Source organism: Podarcis erhardii (genome assembly GCF_964252035.2).
Source record: "Podarcis erhardii genome assembly, chromosome: 5".
Lineage (NCBI taxonomy): Eukaryota > Metazoa > Chordata > Lepidosauria > Squamata > Lacertidae > Podarcis > Podarcis erhardii.
Window position 1 is genome coordinate 83,313,070 of NC_138509.1, and position 14,777 is coordinate 83,327,846.

General features: G+C 40.5%; 1 protein-coding gene across 1 annotated transcript in view; it reads right to left on the reverse strand.

Annotated features, from left to right (window-relative positions):
* The window catches only part of SI (sucrase-isomaltase), a 106,382-nt gene that overhangs the window by 58,246 nt on the left and 33,359 nt on the right, over positions 1-14,777 (reverse strand). Inside the window, exons 14-24 of the mRNA XM_081862055.1 lie at positions 14,424-14,508; positions 12,926-13,043; positions 11,360-11,531; positions 10,664-10,780; positions 10,396-10,550; positions 8,753-8,837; positions 6,729-6,785; positions 5,195-5,319; positions 4,439-4,527; positions 2,451-2,500; positions 1,293-1,463 (exon numbers count right to left, since the gene is read on the reverse strand). Coding sequence (XP_081718181.1) covers positions 1,293-1,463; positions 2,451-2,500; positions 4,439-4,527; positions 5,195-5,319; positions 6,729-6,785; positions 8,753-8,837; positions 10,396-10,550; positions 10,664-10,780; positions 11,360-11,531; positions 12,926-13,043; positions 14,424-14,508 — 1,224 coding nt within the window. The remainder of the gene's footprint in view (positions 1-1,292; positions 1,464-2,450; positions 2,501-4,438; positions 4,528-5,194; positions 5,320-6,728; positions 6,786-8,752; positions 8,838-10,395; positions 10,551-10,663; positions 10,781-11,359; positions 11,532-12,925; positions 13,044-14,423; positions 14,509-14,777) is intronic.

Genomic DNA, 14,777 nt, shown 5'->3' on the forward strand with positions numbered 1-14,777 from the left:
CAATCTAAAGTTCAGCACACAAAGAAAGGCATTGTGGGAGGCAGATCAAGGCATAAGACACAGCAAGGGACAAAGCAGAGGCAGTAGCTAAGGGTTGTAAACCTGGGGGAACAACTGCCATTTGCATTTGAGTGCAAATTCTTAAGGGGGAAGCTGCCCTGAGATTAATGACTGTGCAATAGATGCCTGACTATTAATATTCAGAAGACCAATATCCATCCAAATCTTGGCTTCTTAGTTCAACATGTATTGATTTTTTTTGGGGGGGGAATCAAGGTTGCATGATGTATGCACATGTGCTAACTATTTATGACTGCAACAAGAGGGCCAATAGATTCCCCCCACCTTTGAAACAGGTTTTAAATGACCGAACTGCATCCACAGAGGTGCAGAACTCTTTGAAGGGCTCCTATCCAGCAGGCATTTGTGGAAAGACCATGTGACCCAGGAACAGCTAGTATGGTGGGGCATGGCTGCTTATGGGGTGCTTATAAAAGTTAACGCTCTAGAATTGTATAAGAATTAGAGCCAGTGTGGTGTAGTGGTTAAGAGCAGTAGACTCGTAATCTGGTGAACCGGGTTCAATTCCCTGCTCCTCTACATGCAGCTGCTGGGTGACCTTGGGCTAGTCACACTTCTCTGAAATCTCTCAGCTCCACTCACCTCACAGAGTGTTTGTTGCAGGGGAGGAAGGGAAAGGAGATTGTTAGCCGCTTTGAGACTCCTTAAGGGGAGTGAAAGGCGGGATACCAAGTCCAAACCACTCCTCTTCTTCTGGATCAGATAATAGACAAACTCGGCCCTCCAGATGTTTTGGGACTACAATTCCCACCATCCCTGACAACTGGTCCTGTTAGCTAGGGATGGTGGGAGTTGTAGTCCCAAAACATCTGGAGGTCCAAGCATGCCTATGCCTGATATGAATGCACTGATGCTAAGAATGTGGCAATTTATAATTACACATCACAGAAGAAATGAAGGAAGTGGGTCAGTGGGTTTAGCACAGTGCAAGTGGGTTTAGTGCAGTGTGCAGGGACTCGCTGAGCAGGCGGCTTGGTTCGGGGGTGGCTCGGGGGCCGGTTAAACGGCCCCCATGGGCCACTTGTGGCCTATGGGCCTTAGGTTGCTGACCCCTGCTGAATAATATATCACAGCCTACTTGAGGTTGGACATGTCTGACATAAAGCAATGGTTGGTGCTCCTTTTACTATTTGTCTGTAACCTGATCCTAAGCACCATATAACACATAGCATAAAAGATTCACTTCCATGTGTTTATTCAAAGACATTTACCTTATCTGCAGCGCTGTAAGTGACTTGGAGATTCTTATTCTGAACCACACCATTTGAAGTAACCATCACTCCTGTGGCGTTATAGGGCAATCCAAGGATTCTAAGTTCATCAAATATGAAAGTATTTGAATCTGTATAGCCATTCTGTGCCACTGTCATATATAAGACATTCTGAAAAAACAAAAGGTATGCAGACAATGTTACAAAAATCTTGCAACAAAGAACGACTATAGCTATGCATATCTGTGGCTTTCTGTGAGTAATCTTAAGGCCAAAGTAAGTCCTGCAACATAGAAATGAACACCAAGTCATCATTTTGATTTTGCTGATTTTAAATATGATATGTTTGACAAATTTTGGGGGAAACTGCAGTTGAAATCTAGCTGTTATAAAATAAGTGGTTCACTAGAGCTTATAGAAGAAAATCAATGCAATTTAGACTGCACGCTTCAGAGTTAAACCCTATTGAGTTGAATGGGACATATGGTCAGATAAGTATTTATAGGATTACTGCCTTACGAATGGAGAACGTATGTTTAGTACTCTTGTGTAAGTCGCACTGATTTCATGTTAGGAAAAGAGAACAAAACTGATTTCTCTAGGATTTTCTCTACAATAGTGTTTCCCAGCTGAAGCATTAAAAAAATTATAATAATGATGACATGTTTCACAGTGATTATCAAAAAAGTTTGAGCCTTGAAACAGTGGCTTAGAAGGCAATTAATAAATCAATAGTAATAATATTATAATAAATTTTCTGTCTATTTTCAAGCATGGTGCGAAGGTGGAAATGTACATCCTGGCTTGTCATGAATCCGAAGCAGTCTAACACTTCAGAGTGCTGTGTCTTCCAATCAGTTATTCTCCATTCTACATTCTACATTCTAAATTCTAAATTCAACCAAATTTATGTACTGATAAATTGCTACAGTCTAGGACTGTAGTAAAATAGATAACTGGGTCAAGTTCAAGATTTCTGTGCTGATATACAAAGCCCTGAACAAATTAGGTCCTTATATTCCAGCCAACCACTGGAAGCCAAAGTCAATTAGGCCAACGTAAGTTAAGATAGTAGAAAGCACACCAGATCCAAACTCCATTCAGGACAATTTTGGGGCAATGTCATCACATCTCTAATGTTAATGAAAATATACTTACATTGGTGACATTAAATTGATATAAGAGATAGTGTCCATTTTTCACTGTATCTAAAACATAGGGAAAAGAATGTACAATTTTTAACCAATGTGTCACAAAACAAAGATGTATTAATTCATATTGACCACAACATGAGGTAAATTACTCTGCAGAACTGTTTGTAGGTGTGTGTGTTTTTGTACGAGGGGGGAAAAAAATCAAATATCAACTTCTCAAAATTTGCCGTTCCTGCTGGAAGACATCTGACATGCAAATCATGTAATAACTAAATAAAAAGTGTTTTGGTTTGCATGTTGTTTCAAAAGTGTGAATCTGTTAGCTTTTTTTCTTTAAATGCAAAGTGATTCAAATTGCTAATTTCTTGAGGAAGTTACCCTCCCACCCCCCCACCCCCGCCACCTTGCCAATTATCAGTGATGGTTCTGGCTGCCCTGCCCTCCCAAGAAGCTCTCTTCCCTCCAAAGTCAGAACAGGAGTGGAACAAAAGGCAATGACCATGCCATGAAGGCAGTACAGCTGCTGCCACTATACATCAAGAACAGAAGCATAATGAGCACTGGTACAGATCTGCAAATTATCTTTGTGAATCATGTGTTAAGGCTCACTAGAGTTGTCAGCTTTTAACCGGCAGCTGTGGTTTTTAACATCAGGTTGCTGTACACCAAACTTTCAGATTTGCTCGGATCAAGGTGCTGTTAAAAGACACAAGATGAGGCCAAGGCCTTTTTAAAAAATAATAATACATCTGTCCAATTTGCAACTCCACCTCAGCACAGACGCAGTCACTGCTCCGAGGAGGAAAATAAGGGGGAAGTGTGTGTTGAATAATTTACAATTTACTCTGACATTCTAATATCCTGAGCTTTACGCATGGGATTCACTGCACTTGTGACATTTCACTCCCACTCTCATACTTTCAAAGTTCAAAATTGCAAAACAACATGGCATTATGGAGAAAGAAAGCTTAATAAACGGTATGCCTGTCAAACGCATACACAACGTTTGGAGTCGCACTACATTTCAGTCCCAGAGAATCAGTGTTACAAGGGTTCTTTTCCTACACTAACATCTGTTAGCAAGTGTGTGTGGTTGTGTGTGTTCAAGTGCAGGTGAAGAAATTGCCCCAGCATAGAAAAAAGTACAGTCCTGATCTAGAGCTTCTGATCAGATACAAGAACTCTAATATGGATATTGAGTTAATGCACTTTTAAGGTATTTTCCACAAATTTTAAATAAGACTGGGACAACTACAGGAAACACTCTAGGCAAATCTAGCTCCCAGGTGATCAAACCAAATCTTAATCAACTTGGAGGGAGGATTGCCAACAATTTCACATGTAACTATAAAAGGGAGCATGTTTTCAAGTTATAAAAAACAAGGGTTGTAAACTGAGTGAGAGAGCATCTGCTTTGCACATAAGAAAGATTCCAGGTTCAATTCCCTGGCAAGTAGGGATAAGGATGTCCCCTTGTCTGAAATCCTGAAAAGCTGCTGTCAGTCAGTGTGGACTGCACTAGGCAAGACACTCTAACTCTGTGTAAGGTAGGTTCTTTTGTTCCTCTGTCTGGAGAAGAAAGAGGCTGTTGAGAAGGAAGAATGTAGAAGCCAACTTTTCCTATGCTATAAATATTGGCCATGGGCAGGATTCACCTAATGAGCCCCATCAGTCGTTGCACAACGACTTCTGCTTCTGCAATGTGGCTTTCTCTCCCCCTCTTCCCCCTGCGTACCCCCCAAAACTGGGAGGACAGGAGGGATCACTCCATCTGGCAAACTGCAATGCTTCCACAAAGGGAACATTGAATCATAATGCAACATTGAACTCCATCCCACTTCTTTGAAATACAAAGCATGTTTTAAAATACTGTTCCCAGAACTTCTAAGTTTCTCTGCCCACAGATAAGATGGAGAATTTGAAGAGGCCATCTGCACACATCTGGCTTTTATACAATTACCACTTCCATTATTCTTACATTAGTGGGCTTACCTCTGGTTACGCCATCATCCCAGAATAATTCGCCAATTGCTTTCCCGGCATCATCCAAGGCAATTATAAGTCCCATAGGTTTTGAACGGCTATTAAAAAACAACACATGGCTATGTTTTACAGGGTTCACAAGAGCTCAAGGATTACAGCTTGACAAGTTGTCATTATTAGAATGTGGACATCATCACTGATCTACTGTCTACACTGTAATGAATGTGAATACGAACATTTCAATCATCGTCACAGACATTGATAACGTCCTGGGTAAGAAGAAAACTTAATCTAGATGCTAAACCAAATAAGTGCCTCCAATCATTGTAGCATTGTAGAACCATTCATTTGTTCCACTCACAGAGCAGCTGAGAACATATGGGCTAAGTAAACTTAGGTGGAGCAAGGGACACTTCTTGTACAATCATTTTGCAAAAACATGTATGTCTTTCCACATACGCCATTAAAAGAGACAAATGAAAAATGTCCATTTCACCAAAATTTACCACCCTATCTCCTATAGAAATCATGGGTGGTTATTTCTGAGTAAATAAGTAAGGCATTCCTTCTAGAATGAGACCTTAGTCGGCCGGCTACTGTGGGTCATTTCACATCCACAGAAGGAGAAATAGACTCCAATGAATTCTACTGTACTTGTTCCTCAATAAGATAAAACAATAGCTTTCAGAAAACTCCACTCCATGGTCTACAATCATAGAAGTCATGGAAGATTAAATTAATGGCTCACAACCTAGCCATCAGTACCTGTAAACAGTTGTGTTAGCTGGTTGTTGAGTAGGGAAGATGTAGCCTCCTCTGAGGTGAAGTCCTATTTTGTCTGCCGGGAGACTCAGCTGAACCGTTTGCTTCCTCAAAGGAAATACTACGCCCTAATATATAAGAAAAATGGAGGACACAGTAGATATTTACAATATTCATAAGTTAGATACGTACAATATCCATAACTTCTATCCAAAGTCTTATATCAAAACTTGCAATCTCCTTGTAGAATCTCAAGAAAGTGTATAATAAAAATAATTTATTTACTAAAAGATTATGAAAGCTGAATGCTGAAAACAACTTCTTAACACCATATTTCCATACTCGTTACAAATGCTGGTCATCCAATTATACAACAACTTTTAGAAGCCAAGGCACCAGAGCACCAAAACAGCACCAAGGGAATTTCATTTCCTCTTTTCCCCAGTGCACCCCCAAAATCTTATGTATCCTTCTAAAGCTGATTTTGAGGGCTCACAAGGAGCTGCAAAGAAGAGACATTTAAGTCCACTTGTGCAAATCAGTTGACTTGCATGGCAAGGACCTGGACCCCCCCAGCTTCCCCGGAAATAAAATATACTGGGTTATTGGGATAAATAAGGCCACAACTTTATTGGTTACAGATGTGAGTGGTACTGGCTTAGGCAATTGGGTGAAGCAAGACTATAACCTGACCCCTGTATGCCCGCAGGAAGTCTCTTTGAAGGGTTAACCACCGGAGGGGGGGAGCCCTTTGATGTACATCAAATGAGTACACACCCCCTGGGTCACCGTTGGGGATGTGCCATAGCCCCAGTCCACGCCCAGGCTTCGGACAGGGACCACACCCCTGGAACCCTTACCATGGCAACAACCTCCCCTCCCATAAAAGGCTTTCCCAATGCCTAGGCTCACAAAGTTGTGACGATTGGCAAAAACCAAGTGGCTAGATCAGGCTTCCTCAACCTCGGCTTTCCAGATGTTTTGAGACTACAATTCCTATCATCCCTGACCACTGGTTCTGCTAGCTAGGGATCATGGGAGTTGTAGGCTAAAAACACCTGGAGGGCTGAGGTTGAGGAAGCCTGGGCTAGAGCCAATTCTGCCAAGTGGAAAAATTCCTACCCGGCCCCAACAACCAGGCAACCGACATAAGTCATAGCAAGGTCATAGTCGAACCACGAAAAAGAAGGTGGGTGAGCTGGAAGATCCGATGACTGGAAGCAGAAGGGGCAGCATCCCTGGCTGTGCCAACATTTAAGAGGGCAGAGCCATGCCCCAAAGCAAGCCGAATTGGTTGGGCTGAAGGAAATGCAGCCGGGGACCCAGCTGACGTGGGTGGCTTATCTCCACCCACTCCAGGGTCACTATGGAGACACGGTTCCTGCCCACAAAGCAGACTCGCCCTAAAGGGGAACTGACCTAGCAGAACAGGAGTGTTGGGTGACACCACCAGGGTTTAGTCTGAACCAGCACACATGGAGACTTATGTAGAACATTTCCCCTTTCTCGAAAAGAAAAGAAAAAGTTATATACTCACTGTCTCATAATCATACCAGGCAGCATCAGGCATGTATGCAGTCACTATATCTGTACCCTGAAATTTAAATAAGCAAGAATTTCACTTGTCAAGTGAAGTCAAGCTGACGGGATGACACAAAATTCATAGGTAACAGTAATTCCATAATAATAAAATTACAGAATAGATTGTTTTTTTTAATATTCGCCATAAGGGAATTGAAGTTCATCAGAAAAGTCTCCTGTAAAAGCCTCAGCAAAAATGCCTCGGAGCTGTTGCCCCATTCATTTCACTGTGACTTGGGTAGGTGAGTATCCTACTGGATTTCTTTCTAGCTACAGGACCTGTGAAACAGGTAAATAATCAGTCAGAATTATTTTCATCCATATTCAAAATAAAACACCAGTCAGCAAATGCCAGCACACTAATGCAGGAAAAACAAGAAGACCAAACAAGACCATGTAAGTGGATCAAAACTGATAACCAGTCAGCACCTACTGCCAATTCAAAGAATGTTTGAGAAAGTTCAAATTTTAAATGATAAATGCATTTTTGGTTCATTTTTTGCAGGCATGGGGAACCTTTGGTGCTTCAGATGTAGCTGAACCAAAACTCCCATCGTCTGTGCCCATTTGTCATGCTTGCTGGGACTGATTCAGCAACATTCAGAGATTCTGCAAAGCTTACTTAGCAAATCAGGAAGTTCTCATTTTAGAACCAATACATTTCTCCCTAATCCCTATGCCCAGATAAGTGCATATAGGATTACATGGTAGGGCTATACTCAAGATTTGGCCAAAATGAAAACAGAATTGGGCTGATTCAGGCTCATTTGTGCCCAGTCCCAACTGGGCTGAAGGAACTACAAGTCACCAAAGAGTGCTCTGATTTGAGCAAATCTGTAGCACAAAACAGTGCCTCAGAAAACCAGACTGTGTCCAAACTGTTGCAATTATTAAGTTATGGCACCATATAAGGAACACATTAGGGAGGGAAGAGTGGGGAGGACAGTTTGAATGATCTTACCACACTCAACACTCTCCAATCACAGCACTTGGGGAGAAGGTGGCAAATCCTTAAAATGCAGAACTCTTCTTAAAAATCACTTCTCTTATAAAGTGTTAGGTGGCATTTGCTGAGCTTGTGTTTGTTTTCTATCTTTTCCCAATCCATCCCAGTCCAATCTTTATCGTTTTTAATAAAATGTTTGTTACCTTTGTTTTAAAATTCCCACCCACTCCCATATTGGTTCTGTTTTATGTAAGGTTTATTTATAGCTGTGTTCGGCTTTCTATTTCTGTCTTTATTCGTATTTTGTTATGCATTTGTATGTCTTCTGAGTATATTGTACGCAGTCCAGTACATTATTACAGTATAGCTGTTTTCTGATTATTAATACTGTACTTCCAACTGCTAAACAGGCACCAGATAGCAAGCAATACAACAGCCTAATTGTGTGGTGAATAATTTAATTTTCTTCTTATTGGTAATTCTTATTAATATTATTATCATTATATCCAATTGCTAACTACAAACAAGAAGCAGCCAGTTTGTGTGACGTAGCCTAAGTGAGGTTACACAATTTCATTTTATCTGTTGTTATTAACAGGTCAGCCAGCCAAATATTGTGGGCATATCAGCCAGCCTTAATAATTTTCTTATTATTCAGCATTATTACCATTATTATGACAGTTATGGTTCTGATAATCACAGTGAACATTATTTATTTCAAATAATATTTTTATTTCCCCCTCACTCACTGCAATCTACCCCATATGACAAGGTTTGTTCCGTGACTCCAGTGAATATGTTACTCTTTTTTTTATTGCTGACTATCCGTCCCTCAAAAAAGACTTCTGTGCCTGTATTATTCCCCTCATACATATATTCTTGCTGCTGTGTGCTGGTGTCTGCCTGAGGCTGCCTGCCCATGCCTAGTATCTTAAGCATGGCGGGGGTTCACTTTCTTTTTCTTTCTTTTAACTTTCTTTAAAAAAGCAAATTTTAAAGGTGGCTAGCTTGCAGGTTATTAAAATTAGACATACCGCATCCAGGACTGGAGTAATAAGAAGACCAGGCCCCCACAGGAACTGCCTGTCAATAGCCCAGGTGGCTGGATCTGCATAGAATCTAAGTGAAGAAGACAATGTTAATATTATATTTGTTGACAGAAAACTTATTGTGTTACACTTCACGGTTTAGTGGCATCTGAATGTCCTTCTTCCTTCCTTCCTTCTTTCCTTCTCCCCTCCCCATTCCTTTTTCCTTTAGCACTGTATGCATCAGATTGTGAACCTGTTAATCTGTACACCTCTTAGGGAATTTCAGGCACTTTTACAATTAACAACTTAATTCTGAAATCTGTGGCAAAAAATTGGCAAAACTTCAAACTGGGAAGTTTAGAATATATTGGCATATTTTTGAATTCCACTGATGACAAGAAACACGCTTCTGTACTTCTCATAATTTAATATGACACCCTTGTAATGGAATACAGTTTTATCAGATGAAGGCATCTCAGAATTTGGCAGTCCCACTTGCAATATACATGTAAAGTGCATACCTTTAATTCCTTCCCCATTGTCCAAAAAATATGCCTACTTTTCACCCACAAAGCTCAGGGGAAAATGCATGGGTTCCCTGGCCAGTCACCAATTTATTTATTTATAGAATAAATATATGAACCATTTTTCATTGCATTTCCCACTGCAACTTATGATTAAAAATAAAAGATACCAATCCATATACTAATGGGTCACTCAGGTCACTCTTTGCATTAATGGAACTTCAGAATGGGAGACCATAGTGTGCAACCCAAAATATTTTAAACTGAAAACATGCAGCATTGCAATCAACCTCTCCACATTATTTTATTTCAGCATAGAAGAGAGGCTTGTTAGTGCTCCTTCTGCTGTCCAGCTTGACTTCATATTGCTTAGATTCATATATAAAAAAAATATTGTAACCCCCAATTTATTTATTTACTTTTTAAAAAAACAATGTGGTTTACAATAACTATACATATACAGTAAACCTTCTTCATGTGCCTCCTCCTCGAGAGGTCAGGAGGGTGGCAACACAAGAACAGGGGCTTCTCTGCAGTGGCTCCCCGTCTGTAGAATGCTCTCCCCAGGGAAGTTCACCTGGCTCCTTTACTATACACCTTTAGGCGCCAGGTGAAACCGTTCCTTTTAAACCAGGCCTTTGCCTGTCTTGATCTATACCCTAAACCCTTTTTTAAATGCTGGCTCTTTTGCGGGGGTATTATTGGGTTGCTGTTTTTGTTTTGATTTTATGTAAATGATATTTTGTATGAACTGCCCTGAGACTTTCAGGTATAGGGCAGTATAGAAATTAATTAAATTAACAACAACAACAACAACAACAACAACAACAGTTCTCTTCTCTGTGTACCAAGACTTCTAAAGAATTTAACATTGTGAATAATCTTTAACATTAAAAATAATTCTAGGAATTCCGGGAGTCTATCGAATGAAAATAAAGAAACTTGACTAAGTTAGGTCCATTAGTTTCAATAGGTCTACTTTAGCTGAATACCACCCCCTGGATTTAAAACAGAATAATGGAAATGCATCTTATTTTATTCTGGATCATAAAAAGAAGGAACATCGAAGGTCACTCCCCTTCACAAACCATTTTTTCTTCAGAGGGAAAACAACGGACTTACTCATGCTGAACAGGTCTTGAAACTGTATCTCCCCGGGAATGTGCTCTGTAAAAGAGGGTATAGAGATACGGTAGCAAAGTGTAGCGTATGTTCAGGTAGTGTTTGGTTGTGTTCATCAAAAGAGAGTTCTTCCCCCAAAACGCAGGGTCTTTATGCTGTAAGGGAATGTTACAATTGTTATTGACACAAAGAAGGAGAATTTAAGCCACTAAAAACTGGATCTGTTTGCTTGCTTGCTTGCTTGTTTGTTTTTTTAAAGGAGACCTACATTGCGTATTTCTTCATTGTGACTCCGAGAAAATGGATAAAACGCTCCAAGTTGATACCACCGCCGGCAGAGTTCTTCGTCAACATCATAAGCGAACCCACAGATATCTGCTCCAATCTGAAAGTTATGTACACATAAGAAAAGCGCTGAAAGATGGAATGACTTTAGAATTAGATCTACATGCCTAGGTATATATTCCTAACTTTGTACTAAGGTAAGCAGGGATCTTGAAATCCTCAGTTTTGATTTAGTTCACTATTTCGTTCCATTTATTTAATACATTTATAAACCTACAGAAGGAAGGCTCAGCAGATGAGAACTATTGGGGGTGGCCTTACCTTACCTAAGGACCAAAGTCAAAACACTTGTAAGGTGTTCAGTCTTAAGACTATTATGATTTATTGAATTGTTTGCATATATTTTTGAGCTGGTTGGTAATACAAATTTATCCAAAATTACATTTCAGAAATGAAGATATATTCTACCAAGCCATCCTATAATATTGCTACTGAATTATTTGAAAGATATCGTCCCTGAATCACACCTGGAAGCTGCAATGAATATGTTAATTGCATGGAAAATAGTAAATAATGCTAAGAAGAGGGGGGGGGGAGGAAGAGAAGAAGAAGAAGAAGAAGAAGAAGAAGAAGAAGAAGAAGAAGAAGAAGAAGAAGAAGGGGAGTTAAAGTATCTTACATAAGGGTATCCAAAGAGACCAAATTCCAAAATTCCTTGTATGGACCATTTAATATCATTCCAGGTAGCAAAATTATCTCCCAGCCAATGTCCTGTGAGTTTTCCAGACCCAGCAAAAGTTGATCGTGAAAGAAGGAAGCTTCTCTGCCCAGGGAAAACTTTCTGGAGAGCACTGAAAACAAAACAAATTTGTAATATTAGAGCAGAAGGTAGACTTCTGCTAACTTGAAAATACTGCATTCTGGGTCATGTCTCTCAGATCATATGCTACTTCACTGATGCCTTCAGAAATATTGCCATCCCAATCAGACGATGGACCAGTGGAAAAGGAAAATATGGGACATAATGCTAATGAAGAAAATTATGTGCTGCAAAAACCATTATAAGACAGAAGGATACGATCTTAAGAGGTGCTCAGACTAAAGTGCACACCGTTTATTGCATGCAGGAATCAATGTAAAACAAAGTGGTGTTTATGCATATATTGAGTATGGTATAGCTAGATGTATTTTTTTCTTCTTTATTTTTAAAAGGATATTATCTGTGGCATTCTGAGGAATGTGGAAAAGCAAATATGGTCAGGGTTGATAGGAATTATAGTCCAAAAACAGCTGGAGACCCATGCTTGGGAAACCCTAGATTTTGACTTCATTTATTCAAACATCTAATCTGTAGCATTCCCTTTAAATGCAAGGTTGCCCCTGACTTGGTGTGGATATGCATACTGCCAAGGGCAACAGCTAGAAGACATAGTCTTCTGCTACCCATCGTGTTTGGGCAACCCCTTAGAGTACTCTGAAGATCACATCAGCCATTTGTATGGGCCACTGGAATCAAGAGAGGTGCTTGGAGCATCCCTTCAGGGAAGTAAGACATAAGGGATTTATTTGTGTAAGCCTTCCTTCATATGCCAAGGGGCTCAGCAAGTTATCCCACTCCTCTCTTTTTCTTCTATCCTGTACCAAAGCTTCCAGCTATGATCTAACAATGTGGCAGCAAGCTATGGCTGTGCCACCCTGGGACTGGTTTGAGTGCTCCAGACTTTGCAGGGTGGAAGAGAAAGCCTGTGTATAGCAGATTGGGGATGCTGATCTAACTGAGCTTTGATTACCAATATAAATCAGAACATTTCATAAAAGCCCCCCATCCCACCGCAAGATCTGAGCTGTGACTCTACTTTGCAATGTAGGATAGGATACTTTTTTCCGACTTACTCAACATTTCATCAATAATTCTGCATTCTTCTCAATCAAAGCCCATTACAGTGGCACCTCGGGTTAAGAACTTAATTCGTTCCAGAGGTCCGTTCTTAACCTGAAATTGTTCTTAACCTGAGGTACCACTTTAGCTAATGGGGCCTCCCACTGCCACCGTGCCACCGCTGCACGATTTCTGTTCTCATTCTGAAGCAAAGCTCTTAACCTAAGGTACTATTTCTGGGTTAGCGGAGTCTGTAACCTGAAGCGTCTGTAACCCGAGGTACCCCTGTCCTTGCAAAATAAAATAAAAAACCCTTTTTGCAAACCATCTCAAGCGAGCTAAAGAAGAAAACAGCGGGTTCCTTACTTATCAGTAGCTATAGTCATGAAATATCCATAGAGGCTGTGGACATCATAGTGTTTGCCTGCAACCTGCACTGCATCCATGCAAAGTGTCTTTGAGTACATGACTTGATCAAGAATCTCTGTAGAAGAAAAGCAGAGCAAGTTACATTGAAGTAAATCTCTGTCTCAAATATTTCAGGAAATAAGACTTAGTCATATTTATGGAACTCGCTGCATTCAGAAAAGTCACAAGCGTGTGCACTTTGGATATGCCACACTAGATTCAATAATATATACCGGCTCTTTTATTGTTTTATGGAAAGGGTTTAAAACTCACCATTAGTTTTGCCCCTCCTTAGATCTCCTAGCAATCAACAAACCACACAATAACCCACCTATTAGCTTCTAGCACTTAGATTAAAATACATGTATCATAGCAGAATGAATTCTAGCATGCCAAGGCGCAGTTTATTCCCTCTTGTTCCACATGCAAGATCATTAGATAAACCAGGCTTTGGCAAACTCGGCCCTCCAGATGTTTTTGGAACTACAACTACCATCATCCCTGACCACTGATCCTGTTAGCTGGGGATGATGGGAGTTGTAGTCCCAAAACATCTGGAGGGCCGAGTTTGTCTATGCCTGTGACGGGGTGAGCTCCCGTTGCTCAGTCCCTGTTCCTGCCCACCTAGGAGTTCAAAAGCACGTCAAAGTGCAAGTAGATGAATAGGTACTGCTCCGGTGGGAAGGTAAACGGCGTTTCTGTGCTCTGCTCCGGTTCGCCAGAAGCGGCTTAGTCATGCTGGCCACATGACCCGGAAGCTGTACACTGACTCCCTCGGCCAGTAAAGTGAGATGAGCGCTGCAATCCCAGAGTCGGCCACGACTAGACCTAATGGTCAGGGGTCCCTTTACCTTTACCTAACAGTCCATCAGCACAGGCCCCTACACTTCAAGTCAGATCTGGAATAGTGCATCTCCTACTGGCTGGCTGGCTAGCATGGGTGATTCCAAGCCCAAGAGCTAGGGTTGTCATATTTCAAAACATTTAATTCCTGACACCCACCAGTTTTTTTAGGAAGACCCTAAACTTGTTGAGGCTTTTTGGGGTTCAAAAAAGGAGTGATTTTTAGCTTTTTGAGCTGTTTTCAATGCTTATTCCATCGCATTGCCATGCATCCGGGTTTTCCCTGACACTTTGCTGATTCGACACAATTCCCCCAACACCATTTTTACACCCCAAAACCAGGACATGTCAGGAATTTTCCTGACATATGGCAAGCCTACCAAGAACAATCACCTGACTGATCTGGACTTATTTATTTGATTCATTTACTTTTTCTGTTTTATTTTATTTTACTTTCTTGTATGTCTTTTATTTTATTTCAGTGATATATTTAAGTCTCTAGTCCCCATTTGTTTGTTTTCTTCCTCAAACATTTTTTACCCAAATAAGCAAAAAGGCAACTGATCCTGGGACGAACCAGCCTTTGCATTAGGATTTACATACAATAACTTACTTGGAGTAAAAGGAGGGTAATTCAAGCTGTTCACTGGGCAGCCATTTTTTGATCCTTTGACAAAGTTGGATATTTCATTCATGTCCTAGGAGGATATATTTGCAGAAATGCATGAGTATATGGCATCTGTTAAATCATCATCTTTATTTATCTGACCAGCCAGCATGGCCAATGGTTAGGGAAGAGGGGAGTTGTGGTCCAAAAACATCTGGAGAAACAAAGAAATCTTAAAAACTATTTGGTAATCTTTTATTGTATGTAAAAAAACAGCTCTCTCCAAAAGCAAGAGGGCGATTTTACTTCTTTTTTGTGACAGCTGCCATTTTCTCCGCGATACCTTTAAATAAAGCTATG